Source organism: Strigops habroptila, chromosome 1 (genome assembly GCF_004027225.2).
Source record: "Strigops habroptila isolate Jane chromosome 1, bStrHab1.2.pri, whole genome shotgun sequence".
In the NCBI taxonomy this organism is placed as follows: domain Eukaryota; kingdom Metazoa; phylum Chordata; class Aves; order Psittaciformes; family Psittacidae; genus Strigops; species Strigops habroptila.
In genome coordinates, this window is record NC_044277.2 from 42,679,523 (window position 1) to 42,693,695 (window position 14,173).

The window sequence follows — 14,173 nt, forward strand, 5'->3', positions numbered from 1 at the left end:
ATCTCTAGGATTTGAGTTCAGACATGTCCATCCTGACCTCTGGCCTTGACAAAATCCTCAATCCTGTAACGTCACGTGGGGACCACTGCTCCATGCCAGTGAGCTGCCGATCTAGCACCAACCAGCCTAACGCCAGGCAGATGTGCCACTTCACACCCTGGAAGCAGTGCAGTCACAGGGGTGAAATACTGCAGGGAAAAAAGGTAATGAATTTTGGGATCCACTAGAGAATGAGAGTATAACCCCGGAGCCTGTAGGCTCAACTTGCTGCCTCAAGTTGCAAATGCATCTGCAAATGTCTGAAAAATACACAGGGAACATAAGTGCCTTGTCTCCATCCCTATAAGAGCTCACATACACCCCAAAGGGCAACAAAATTCTCTTGCTGTAAGCTGCACTAGTTGCTCAAATGGCAGAGATTTGCACTGTGAGACAGTGTTAATATAGAAAAAGGGAAAAAGGAAAAAATAAATATAGTATTGTAAAGAAAGGCATGAACGGACAGTCCTCCTTTATACATTTCTTATTAGTCCTTTTCCCACACACAACATAACTCCCTTTCTAAAGCACACATTTCATTACACGAGAACAACATCTTGCATCAGATGTTACATTTGTTCCTTTTTAAGGAAGGCCACAGTGTGCAAAACAGAGGGGAGGATATACAAAGAGGAAATAAAGTTATGCTGGAATTCTGCCTTGGCAAATTAGATACAAGTCCAGACACTAAAGGGTACACTAGAGTGATGCTGATACATACAGTACACTAATCACTAGTGCTCACCAGCTTGTAAAACTTAGATCCTCTGGATATGCTACCTGAGGCCTCAGGGATAATTTACAGAAATGCTGAGCATTCAGTACTAGCTGAAGTCAAGAAGTATACAAAACATGAGTATTTTTAATATTAAGGATTGCCAAGTTCAAAGATGGGTGGCAGTGAGGATAATGGACAGAAAAGATTAGAGTTTATGTGTCAAAGGCCTTAACAAAGCCCACTATACAAGGCAGCTTTATTATGTCTGATACTTCCCAACACACAAATGCTGAGCTAGATACTCTTATGGATGAATTTTTACTTACACATTGTATCTTCACAGTGACAAAGTTTTCTGCAGCCACGGAACTCAAAAGGTGCTGCACACCGCAGTAAAGCCGGGCAAGCTCTGCTTGGACATCTCCAACTTCTTGCTCCAGTCAGTTGTACATGCTACATGTCCCACCAGTAGTATCAACAACGAAACTGGACTCCTCCTATGCCTCCATTACAGTGATGGAGGGATGCCTTAAGATCCTTCAACATCCCAGCACTTGCTGAGTTACTGCTCTGCCTGTGACTGTACTTGGAAAGGGTACATCTCCTGAGCCTACCTAACTCCAAAACATATTGGGGAGCGGGAGTCTTTCATCCTGGTCTTTGTAGAGAAGTGAGGTCTTGCTTAGACTGAAATTTATCTCTGCTGCTCCCTCAACAACCCTCTGTAAAGGGTACTTCCACGCAACCTGTCTCTCCCAGGATGGTTCCTGACTGCAAGCTAAAGCTTCTTTCTAATTATACTATAGCTGGATCCTGCAGAGAAAAACAAGAGTTCTTGCTGCTTCACTTACCACAATTGCTGATTTCTTCCATGACTAACATTTTGTTTAACCAGCATGTCTCAGATTTATTTAAATGACTGATCTTAGAAGGCTAAAGGCAAAGGACATCCCTTATCTTCCCTCCAGTGCTTTTTTATTTTCTTTTAAGCTACAAATAGCTCACAGTGGCTGTTCATTTGAATTCTTTGTATTTATTCAAGAAATTAACACATGGGAGTCATTATTTTTTTTCTTGTTTTAGAAAAACAAAAGGGGTTTGTATGTCAACATGACAACAGATACCATCCAGAAGACATAAACTAGTTTTTAATTTCTTTTTTCTGGAAACAAATGTCATTAATTTCAGTAAAACTGTTCACGAAAGAGAGCCTACCAGAGTTATCTCACAGACATGCATGAGCAGAGAAGTGCCAGATTTACAAAGTGTCACAAACAAGTTGTTTTTTCAAAACTACAAAAATAAGGCCCTCCTGTGCACATTGTGCAATCCCCATCATCTCTTTCTTCCTGGGCCAGCATCATTAATTGGAGAACATAGCTCATGTGTAAAAATACTTCATTTTTCTCCCTCCTCATACAACCCAGAAGGCAATGGGAAAAGGTCTTCAGTATTAATGTATTATTCCACAGGCATTCAATAAAACAACCTGTGAACTTTCTTTTAATTAAAGAACTTTAAAGCTGTTTAATTAAATTACTTTCTTTTAATTAGAGTGGGTGGCTTTATCCCCATTCCAAAGTGACAAAGAGCAGGAAGGCTGAAAGATTGCTGGAGCAGCATCTCTGTTTCCCTTCCAGATGCAATGGTCTCACCAGCAACTTACTGGACACTCCCAGGACCCACCTCCAGAGCCTCACAGCTCTGCCCATCACTTACTTATCAGCTGAATTCCGAAACCTGGTGAAGATCGGGAGGTGCACGCCAAGGGTGTCTGACTGCAGCTGGCTCAGGCCACAACCCAGGAGAGCACTAAAAGTGATGTTGTATAAGTGAGAGCACTCTTCAGTAAATTATTAATAAGTCAGCCACGGTTAAAGGCAGGGGAGGACAGAGCCTTAGCTGGCATGCAGCAGCAAAGCTAGATAGACTTCAACAGATTTAAACATGGAAAATGTTGAACACAGCTTTTAAATATGCAAAGTCCTGTTGACATAAAGAAGGAGGCTACTAAAGGCTTTCACATTCTTGACTCGGAGACTTAAATGTCTCTTTTGCAAGGACATGTTGTGATGATAGGCCATGAAACGCCTTTTGAAGAACTGCTTGTTAACATCTGCCCAAGTGTGCTGACACATCAGACTATAGCCCATCATTTCAAGCATGTGTTCCCAGGTTAATGACCATGGCAGCCAGAACAGCCCCACTTCTAACAGAGGATGTGTAATGATTTAAATTATTACAGTGTGTTCCCAGGCAGCACTTCAAACTACATTTAAATGGGGGAAAAAAATTATCCAAACCCTTAGTGAAATGAAAAATCTATTCATTGTATAATCTTGGAAGACTTTTCTACAAGACTTAAATTAGGAGCCTTAACGAATCTCTCAGAGGCTTTTAGCAACTTCCGTGTGTTTATGTTTAATAAAAACGGTGGAGAGTTCCAGCTAAATTAAATTAAACTAGCTCTTAATTCCTATGTTTTGAAAAGGCATCACGTTAATACCATGCTGACTTTCTTCATGGAAATATGATTCAATTCTTTGGCTCACATATCGCTGTTACCAACACAGCACAAAGAGAGAAAAGAAAATATCACAGCTGCAGTCTCTGAGCTCCTGGAGACAAATGTCTGAAAGCAAAGAAAACAAAAGAAACCTAAAGGGAGAGGTAAACCTTGGCAATCATTGTCTAGAAGGTTTGTGGCTGCCTCGAACCATGCACTCCTAGTTTTTGACATCTGAATTGTCCCCTAGGGTACTGCACCTCTGTGTAAATAAATAAATAAATAGATAGATATAAACCCACAGAGCAACAGAAAATCTGAAAGGGTGGTGGGGAAGAGGATCGTTTTGGTCAGGGCGGTGAAAGGAAGAGAAAAAACTCAAGGATGCATACTTTCCAAACCCAAGAAGGATCAGAAATAAAGCAGCAAACCAGCCAACAAATGATCACTATCATATTAGCAGAGACCAATTTTACCGTCTCTACTCAAGATACGGTGTAATAACAGTAATAAAGTATGATTCTCCTCTAAATGGTGGAAAAAGGAAATTATGTCACTTAACAAAACAGAAAATCCCAAAATCTGGCTTGCAGTTACAAAATCTGGCTGTATTACAACAGTAAATTTTAAGAACAGCTCTGACCTATAAAGTGGGATGAGGCAACCCTCCCCTCCTTCTCACAAGGCCCTAAGACCACAGTAGGATGATGGGGATTCTCTTTCTTTGTATATAGCAAGGGGATATAAGAACATTATCCTTCCATAAAGTCTACTTTTCCTTACCAGAAACATAGCATTACACTACTGTGTGAACAAGCAACAGCTCTAACCTGAGCAATCCATCATCTGCAGAGCTTGCAAAGCAGTGCCTGGTTTCTATGGTCGCCTGTAGCTGGCATCATGTTTGTAACCTGGAAACATGGACCCAAGGGCCTGGCTGTCCATCACTGTGTGCCTTGCACCACCGCATACAACACTTCTGCAGGTGGCTGTAAAATTGTTGCCCCTTTTGTGCACAGCCACTTGAGACTGGCTTTATTTCTATACAGACTTTGCACAGGTAAAAGCAGATATATCAGATGCAAAGCAGCCAGGAGGCCATAGCTGCAGGATAAGTTGCATTTCAGAAACAAAACTAACTGCAGTTGTCCAGCTAACTGCTTGCTGAGCTTCACTATGAATTGTGCTAGGGAGCCAAGCCAGTACTCAAAACACACAACATAAAAATGTTTTTCTTCACGAATATTTGTGCTAATGCAAAGGAGGAGATAGCACAGGCAAAAAGAGCTCCCAATGCAGGGGTTTTTTAAGCCAGCACTGCCACCAAGACAGCCATTCCAAACCCCTAGCCTCAGCCTGATAGCTTTAACTTTTGTCTGCTATTTCTTACCCCAAATGGATCATGGGACCTTCTGGTCCACAGAAGAGCCCAGAGGCTACAGCCAGCACGCATGAGACAAATGTCCCGAGAAAGGTCTTAATGTTAAAAAGATGTTGAATAGAAGTGCCATTCAAATACCCAATGATTTCCGGCAAGCCAGATGGTGAACCTGTGGGGCAAAAGAACTGCAAAGGAAAAAAAAAGAAGAGAAACAGAGTCAATAATCATTAGGTGTTTATGTGTTAGATACATCTTATGGACACAGTTTTCAAGTCCAGCCCTCACCTTGCTCTGTTCACTAAGAAACGTTCTCAGAATTAACAGATTACATGGATACACATACAACTTCTGGCTACGCGCAAGAATTCAAGCTGTTGCTTGAATGTTGCTGCATGAGTTACTGGGGGTAATGAGAGAAGAAAATGACTGAGGAGGGCCCCTGCCCCAACGCCAACTGCACTGCCACCCCCACAATACCTGAAGCCTACCAGCCTCTTGCCTTTGCACAAGCTGTCTATGGCGCAGGGTGTACATGTGAACCTGCGTGATCTGTCCTGTCAGTTCTGACTTAAAATGGTTTAAAACTGGTTGGTTACTCCCTGTATAACAGCAAGTTCCCTCTTCCTACTATTGCTGGATTTCGGCATAAGTTCAGTAAAACACTTTTTCTCCCACCTATGTTGTTAATTGCCTGTCTATAATTAAATTGAGCACAGCAGGACAGTAAATGACAGAAAGGCTCAATGGTTTAGCATTGCTGCCTCGTAAAAGTACTGATATGGGCCACAAGTGATACCCACATAGCACAGCTAAATGATCAATCTAAAACGAACAGTAACTTTTATACGGACTGATAGTCTTTGGCTTAGGCCCCTTCCAAACACCAAGTTTTCACAAGTTACACCAGCTGCCACTTGTATTTATTTTAGAAACACCACATGCTAAGTGTAAATTACATCGCCACCACCATTGATTTCACCCCAGACACTTTTATACAAGTTATGAGCAGTGGAATCCAGCTTTAGGCTGGAGGCCAAGAAAGACCTCTCCAATTGGTTTGTATAATAGGGAGGGGAGTGTGGTGTTAATAAAATACTGAATTAACCAGAGGAAGAGATCTGGTTTATCACAGCTTTATAGGTTTGTTGCATAGGAGATGTAATGCTTACCAGCACTGAGCCTGAAGAGAGAACCACCATGGCCAGCCCAGACGCAAGCACACACAGCCAGGTCATGTGGATGTTGCCATCCTGTCCGATTGACAAATAGATTACTATACCAGCACCCATAGACCAGGTCCTGCTTTTCAATGATCTTTTGTAACACAGATTTCTGCATGCAGAAGGTATGCCATAGAGAAAAACCAAAACAAGCAGTGCAGGCTCTTTAGGAGGGCAGGAGTGAGTAACAGTAAGGTGAATGATGACTTTCAGAGTCAAGTAATGCTTTTTTTCCACGATTTGTTGCCCATCTCTAAAAACACTATAAAGGATACATTCTTACTCATCGAGGCCCATTTCAGTTCAGGAGCAGAGTTAAAGGACCTTAAGAATATGCACAAGAAAACACTAAACGAAAAACGAAACACAAGAAAACACTAAAACTTCAGAAGACATTTTGCCTGAGGGAAGGCTTCAAAAAGTCTTACACCAGTAATGACCTTTATGAATTTGAGCTATTATTGGTAGACAGAATATATGTGAGCAAGTTCTTTCCTGCTTAATTTTAACCAAAAGGACATCTCTCTTACCAGGCCTTCTCACATTTAAAAAACACGTTTCAGCCTCTCTTCTTTTCGGGTTTGTTTGTGCTTAGGCTGACTGCAGCCATGCTGTCTCCAGAACTTCTCAGCTCCCACACCCTTTGCCACCCTCTGCAGTGCTCAGCTGTGATTCATTGTGTGTGCAGGTCAAACACATCCCTTGCATTTCTGAGGTCACGGCATCACAGCCAGCCACCGCAGCCTTCCTGGCAGCATGTCCCACCAAGGCTTTTGTAAGTGCATTATGCAGTGCAGCCAAACAGCAAAGCAAAGAGTGTGAAAATGAGTTTTGCTCATCTGCAGCTGAATGAGGTATTTCCAGGGAAATGGGAAGGTCTTCCAGGGCAATTACATGTTTGTACTGATGTCAGAGCCTGTGAGAGCTTACCTCCTGTTCCTCTGTATTAGTTTAACACAACGGGACAAATTTTATAATTTAACAGGACCAAAAGAGTGTGTAATGGCTGTTGTGATGCCCTGGAGTCAAACTGTGGTTTCTTTCTAGATATTCTTTGTTTATACTTCAGTGTGTATATATACCCACATGCATGTTTATACATACAAATCATATATACAAGTATGCATGTATATTCAACCACTGTTTATCTATTTTATAAACATACGCATAGTTCGTATATAAGAAACCTCAAAGAAATAATATTCCAAGAGCATTATATATGCTTTCCTCATGGAAAACCTAAACTTGTTCACTTCTTGGATATTCCCTCTGATATATTCAGCTTCCATCTGTTCCACAGAATAAATATTCCCTTACATTTCTGTGAAGCAATTGAAATCTGTCCTTCAGCAGTTGGCAGCATTTAATCCATTATCTTGATTTCACAGCATAGTGGAGGACACATCCATGTACCCCTTGTACTAAAGGAGCCCAGAACTGGACCCCATATTCCAAATGTGGCCTCACTAGTGCTGAACACAGGGGAAGGATCACCTCTCTCAACCTGCTGGCAACGCTTCTCCTAAGGCAGCCCAGGCAGCTGTTGGCACCAGTCATCTGGTCTATCAAGCTTTGCTTTTGTCTGCAAGTTCAGTGAGGGTACACTCTGTCCCATCATTACATCCACATCATTACTGAAGTTACCCAACAGTTTGGCCCCAGTATCGACCCCTGGGGTATACCTGTGGTGACCAACCTCCAGCTGGACTTTGTGCCACTGATCATAATGCTTTGAGCCCAGTACTTCTGCCAGTTTGAAATCCATCTCACTGTCCACTCCTGAAACCTGTAACTCATCAGTTTGTCTATGAGGATGTTATGGGAGACAGTGATGAAAGCCTTGCTAAAGTTGAAATAAAGGACATCACTGCTCCAGTCATCTCATTGTAGAAGATTATTAGCCGCTGTAAGTACATGCTGACTACTCCCAATCACCTTTTCATCATTCATACAGCTAGAAGTGGTTTCCAGGATTATTGGCTCTATCACCTCCTATCAGCCTGTCAGGATGTCCAACCTTCCCTGGTCAGGATTCAGCTGGAACAAAAGCTCAAAACCCCTTTCTCACAAGCTCCTCTTCAGTATTCATACTATCTACCATAGATATCACAAACCAGATGTAACTTTTACCACCTGCTTCTCTCTACAGGTGAGAAAAGCAAGCAGTCAGGGTCAGAGATGCCTTAACATTCACACTGGTTTTAGCCATTCAGTGATTTTTACCACCATCATCCCAATTATCAGAGATCATGATACCCATCAAGGACAAATTAATAATTCCACAATAAACTACTACAGCATTAGCAAAAGATAGCTGCCCCAGAAATAGAAAGAACTAACATATCTAATATCAGGTCCACATCCCCTAAGTACCTTAAAAGAAATTTAATTGCTTCCCTTGGACATCAACAATACCTAAAGCAGCACATGCCCTTTATGTACAAGGAAAAAGAGGAATACCACAATATTTTAAAGACTGCCTTCATCAATCTCATGACATGAACACCATCAGACATTACACTATACTATAAACTAAGTTGTAGCAAAGGACACCTAAGCATGCCTACACAAAGCACTGCAGGATATCTGATTTCCACCCCCACTTAGACAGGTAGCACCTCTAGTCAATTCAAACTTCACAATGTGGATTTTCTAATAAACAAACACGGAAGAGGTATCTCTGACTTTCTCTTGCTCACCTGCAGGTATTTTTCCACCAGGTCCCATTTCAATTTGATGAGAGAGTCAATTATCTGATGAACCAAAAACCCCAGCATCCCAACTGCTGTTCCGATTAGGCCCATCAGCAGCCATCGGTCCCACTCTTTTCTAGGAATAGGAAAACACAGTTACCTCTCAGCCGATAGCACAGCACTATTTGCCATGCTTCCTCTCACAAACATGCAAGCTCCATTTTTAGAAAACTTGGATAATTAACTGTGACTGCATGAGCAAGAGGCTGGTTTTGCCAACATCTCTTTAAAAGCGTGCACTCAACAAAACTCTACCTTCAGGTGTAAAGCCATTTCCATCTGGATAAGGAACATGGCTGAATTTTTGGGTTTTGTTTTTGGATTTTTTTTTTTAATATATAAGTAGCAGAGCAATCTACTTTCAGATGCTGGATTGTTTGATACCATCTCAAAATTCAATTGTGTGACTCAGTTATTAAGCATTCAGTAGAGCACTCAGAACGCATTTCTAAGTAATTCTTGTTTTCTTCTACTGCAACTAATGCACTGAGCACCTATCATACAAATGTGTAAGCCTTCACTTCTAGTTTCTGTCTTTCTTAAACTTATAATAATTGTGCACCAACAATAATTACTGACTTATTTCTAGTATCATCTAGGACTAGAGCCCCCCTACTGAGATTTAAACACAACATTTCCTGCAGATTATACTAAGAGGCAGTGAATTTCAAGAGAAGTCTCAGTAAGAGAACATTCCCCCAAAGTCTCTTCCTTTTAAGTTGCATACGTTGAGTAGTTAATAAATTTCTTTTTGCATATTCAATAATTTGTCAAGAGCAAAGGCATAAGCACTTCCAAAAAATGCTTATAATCAAAGTTGCTTGCCACTCGCCCCCCTTCTATATTCTACTAAAGTATTTTCCTAAGTACAGAAACAATAACATTTTCTTACTCCCTTCTGATAGCAGGCATCTCACTGGATTGTCCAAATTACCTACAGCTTAAAAGCAATTTAACAGCATTTAAGGTAAGTTTACCTGTATGTTTTCTCTTGTAGCCACTTCTTATAAACTTTACTGTGTGAAGGCAAATAATCCAGACTCTCATGGGCTATCAGATGTTCTCTCTCCTGCTCCTCACAGTGAACTGCTGAACTGCTTCTGTTGATGCTGCATTGCCTCCTAAGATCCTGAGAATTAACCAAATCAGGCCCATGGTCTTCTGCCATTAACATCTCCTCTTCAGCATTTCCCATGTGTGTCCTATGGGAAAAAAGTGATGACATTACAGTGGCTCCCAAGAATCTTTGGGGTGCCAACAAGAACAACCTGAGCCCAAGATCAGTCTCCTTGAGGCTATGAGAGAGAAGAATAAAAAAACCACTCGAAGATGGAGCAGCTGTGGCACAGAGATTGGCTGGTTTGTGTTTGGCCTTGGTTTGTGGCGGCTGCATGGACCCAGGACAGTCGAAGCAACAAAAACTTGTCTTAGCTGGAACTGTCTGGTTAAGAAGTCACTCCAAGAACAGACTGACCACTGTAGCAAGATTACCGCACCAGCTCCCTGCTGACTGTTCAGAGGACAGGGATGTTTAAGCCATAGGGGCTTTATCTGTTTTAAAGAAATCATCACTTGCTGTGCTTTGGGCTGTCTGAAGACCTTGATCCACTAATCTAATCATGCAATTTAATTAAATAAAGCAAAATCTAGGTTGCAGTGACATTCAGTTAAGCCTTGAATTCTCAACATTATATAGGCACCCTAAAAAAGCTTATTCTCTAACAGAATTTACATGTCAAATATCCTTAGATAAAAAACATTTGCTAGACTACTAACCTCACTACAGCTTGGATACTTTACCCAAGGTAGTTTGCAAGTTGGCAGTTCAATCAAAGCAGAAAAAGACTTGATGCATGTCAAATATTTACTGTAAAGAGAAATTGGTTACATGCTGTGTTTGCCACCTCCAAGGCATGGTTTTTGTTATCAAAGACAAATCAGAGAAAGATTTCGCTGCTCTTCACTTACCAGCATGTGGACCAATTTGGAAAGGTCTCATCTCAAATAATGAGGAAACGTAAGTAGTTCCTGGTTGTCAGCAAGTACTAAATGGCAAGAGAGAAAACAAGATCTTTACACAAGCCACATGCAAGTTATCTGAAACCAAGCCTTTTGGACCTATGGTTTTGCACTGCTGAAAGCTTCCTTGTGGACTGCTACTTACACAGTAATTAAACATATTGTCAAGGCAATGCTGCCTGGGGCGGGGGGCCATCTTCAGATCAGGATATAGCAACAGCCTAAGTCCAATTTCTTATACCATGACTACGTCTTTTTAGCAGCTCAATCTGGCACTTCATTCTAGAGATTTCAAAAGTTCTATGCAAATTCCAGACCTGGAAACTCTCTGAATAAAAAAAAAAAAAAAAAAAAAAAAAAAAGAAAAAAGAAAAAGAATTGAAGAAAAGAAATAGAAATAAAAAACTTTAGAAAATAATTGTTGCTAGAAACTGTGCGGATGGCTACAAGCAACAGTAAATGCATTAGAAAATTTAATGTTACTTTCCTTACAGATGTAGGGAAATAAATTTATCTTTGCCACCAATATATCCATAGAGAAGTTAGCTCACTGCAAACACATGTGCTCAATTAAATCACTCCAGTCAAAGGTGAATTGAGGACTGACCAGGTTCTGACTCTGATTTTGACTCGTCTAAAAAGCAGTAAGTGCTTTATCAAACACAGTAGCTCAGACCTTAACTTTGGGTTGAAGCGTGAAAATGTTTCGAGATTAGACTACTCATTTGTGCTTGTACAAAAGTTGGGTTTAACTAGTCCTATTCCAAGTTCAAATGAGCAAAGAAGAGCAGAGGCCAGACAAGAAAAGCAGGCACCTGAGTAGAGCTCATGGCTGGGAACCTGCTGCTGCTTTGTGCAAGGGTGCTCAGTCTGGTTACTGCAAGGGCTCCATTTGGCCCATTTCTATATTTCTGGAACATGGGAATTTGTATGATGCCATTTTCTACTTGTGTTAGATCAAAGTGGTATAGGTGAATAGATCTGGGTAGTATGGAGGTTGCAGCACAAAGAGAAAAACAAAATCCATTGAACAATACAAAAATGTTAAAAAAAAAAAAAAAAAGGAAGAAACTGAAGCTACCTTTCTAGGGGAAAGGGGTGAGGCTAAGTAACACTGCTCATAGACAACACAGATATACCTCATTCCATGTCATGATGCTTTGTTGTGCAAACAGGACGTCTGTTTTTCCTCAAACAGGAATACCGTTACCATCCATAAGAGCATACCTGAGCTTTGCCTTTGCTGTCCTTAGTTGACCTAAGAGCAAAGCTGGCAACTCTTCTTCCATCAGACATGAATCCAGAACAATCTCTGCGGCAGCAGCTCAGCTGTACTGCAAATTCTCACAGGCACCCACTTGTGCATTCAAATTTAAAATAACAAAACGAGTAAGAGTGGGTTTTCAATCTCTGGCCCCAAATTATTTTTATTCTACAGATTCCACTATAGTTAACTTAAACCCATCAGTGTGCTTGCTTATCTGAAGTACCTCTAAGAACCTGATGAACCTCTAAGCAGCAGTGCATAAATGGCCAGGTTCCAACAGCTTGAAGACAAAAAGCAGAAAGATATTTAAGATTGCAGGAGGGCACAGCTGCTTCCCAGAGATGCAGGAGTTGGACAAGTTTACAGAGGACAGACAAGGCCTTACAAAATACGTACATACAAAGAGCGTTCATTATTTCACAATGAAACCTAAAGACACTTTCCTTCTTTAACAGAAAAAGTTATTTTTAGCATACTTAGATGAAGGTGGCACATGCAGATTAGGGTTGTAAAAGCATTCCGTACCAGAAATTCCTCTGCTAGAAATATATACTGCTTAATTACCATATCAGAATTTGACCCAAACCTATGCATTTTGGCTGTCATTGTTAAATATGTTCCCACGCACACACCTCCCAGTGCTGGACACGAGTTTTTGTTTTTAATCCAGGAAGCATTTTGGAGGATGAATTATCAGTACTGTAAAGCCTGTGTAAGGATTGTCCTGCTTTTTGCAGCAAGTTTTCATCTCCAAACCTCATACAAGGATATCTCTGTTTATCCAAGAGCTTCCATAACTCAATTTGGCCAGGGATAAAGGCAACCAGAGGCAATGAGCAAAGAATACCCTGTTCCCAGGTTTTCCACTTCTTTCTGACTTTGACACCTGCTTCTGCAAGGCTTTCTTACTTACTTATAACTGTTCTTACCTTGGAGGGATCACAGCCTAATTGAGAACTGCTGCTTTGGAGGCAAGAAGAGAAAAGAGGAGTCTATATTCAGTGTTCATCAGCAGAGAAAGCTAGAAGCTACACACTGCTTTGAGTAAATGCTTTAGGATTCAACAGATAAATTGCATTTTACTCAGTTGGGGGAGAGTTACAAAATACCAATGTGGGGGAAAGCGTGCTTTCAAGCTGCCAAGACCCTGTTTGGGAGCCACAGAGCTCCTTGATCCATTTCCAAGCAGCTTCCATTCAAATTACGGGACTCCTTGCACAAGGGCGAGGGCAGAGTAAGAAGGGTCAGGAGACACCACGACAGTGCTCTCCTCCCTGGTAAGCATAAGCAAGCTGAGCTAGGCTGCCTCCAGTTAGTAACTGGAAATTAAAAAGATCAGCAAAGGACTGGACCACTACTTGGTGATCTAGATTACAGATGAAGTGTGATAAACAGAAGAAATGCACCTACCAGGATTGTCACTAGTTGGCCATTCCAACACAAAGTTTTGAGCTACACCATCTAATTCCTCTCCCAAATAACCAGGGAGAGTGAGCAACACAATTTTGTTTGCCTAAATGTTTAAGTGTGAAAGTATGTGCATGCATGCACATGCATGTGTCCTTTAACCTTTAGAAGGCCTGGGTGGAATAATCCCTACTAATACTGTGAAAATACAGAACAAGTATTGCTAAATTACAAGCCACAGCAAATAAGAACCACTCACCAAACAGCATTAGTGATACAGCATGAATTTAATACCAAAACATTTTGCCACTTCTATTTGAATAGTACAGACATAAACCAGATTCTAGCTATTACACATAGAAGCACCTACAACACAACTCTAATTCTTGCTATGGTCCTGCTAAACCACTCCTACCTGGGCACAAATTAACTGTCGCCTGTATATCTAGGTGGTTATATAGTGTAGTTTCAGCTGCGTAATAGCAGGCATTTGAAACCCAAGCAAATACTTATTTGGCACCCCATTTTACATAGACAGAGAACAACCTATTTTTTTAATACTATCAGCAGCTGCATATACTTAAATTACATTAATTCCTTCCCTCTCCACTGCCCCCTTGTCTTCAACTACAGACTTGTTAATACAGCATATGAGATTTGTGCAACAAAAATAGCGTCCCATTTTTGTTGGCTTCTGTTTTAATGCTAATTATCACACAGACAGTATAGAATCATACAATCACGAAAATAGAGTAAAGCATTAGAGATTGAGAGATAAAGTTGTTACCCGGAATAACACGACAATTCCAAACAAATCTGAAGGTAAAAGCGAAGAGTATTTGAAATGCCAGAAATAACAGTTA

The 14,173-nt window shown here is 40.9% G+C and overlaps 1 protein-coding gene across 1 annotated transcript in view; it reads right to left on the bottom strand.

Moving 5' to 3' along the window:
• The window catches only part of LOC115609724 (chloride channel protein D-like), a 77,669-nt gene extending 67,827 nt beyond the window's left edge, over positions 1-9,842 (bottom strand). The window contains exons 1-5 of the mRNA XM_030490327.1: positions 9,595-9,842; positions 8,564-8,693; positions 5,814-5,894; positions 4,654-4,829; positions 2,477-2,569 (exon numbers count right to left, since the gene is read on the bottom strand). Coding sequence (XP_030346187.1) covers positions 2,477-2,569; positions 4,654-4,829; positions 5,814-5,894; positions 8,564-8,693; positions 9,595-9,842 — 728 coding nt within the window. The remainder of the gene's footprint in view (positions 1-2,476; positions 2,570-4,653; positions 4,830-5,813; positions 5,895-8,563; positions 8,694-9,594) is intronic.
• Positions 9,843-14,173: the final 4,331 nt, after the last annotated feature.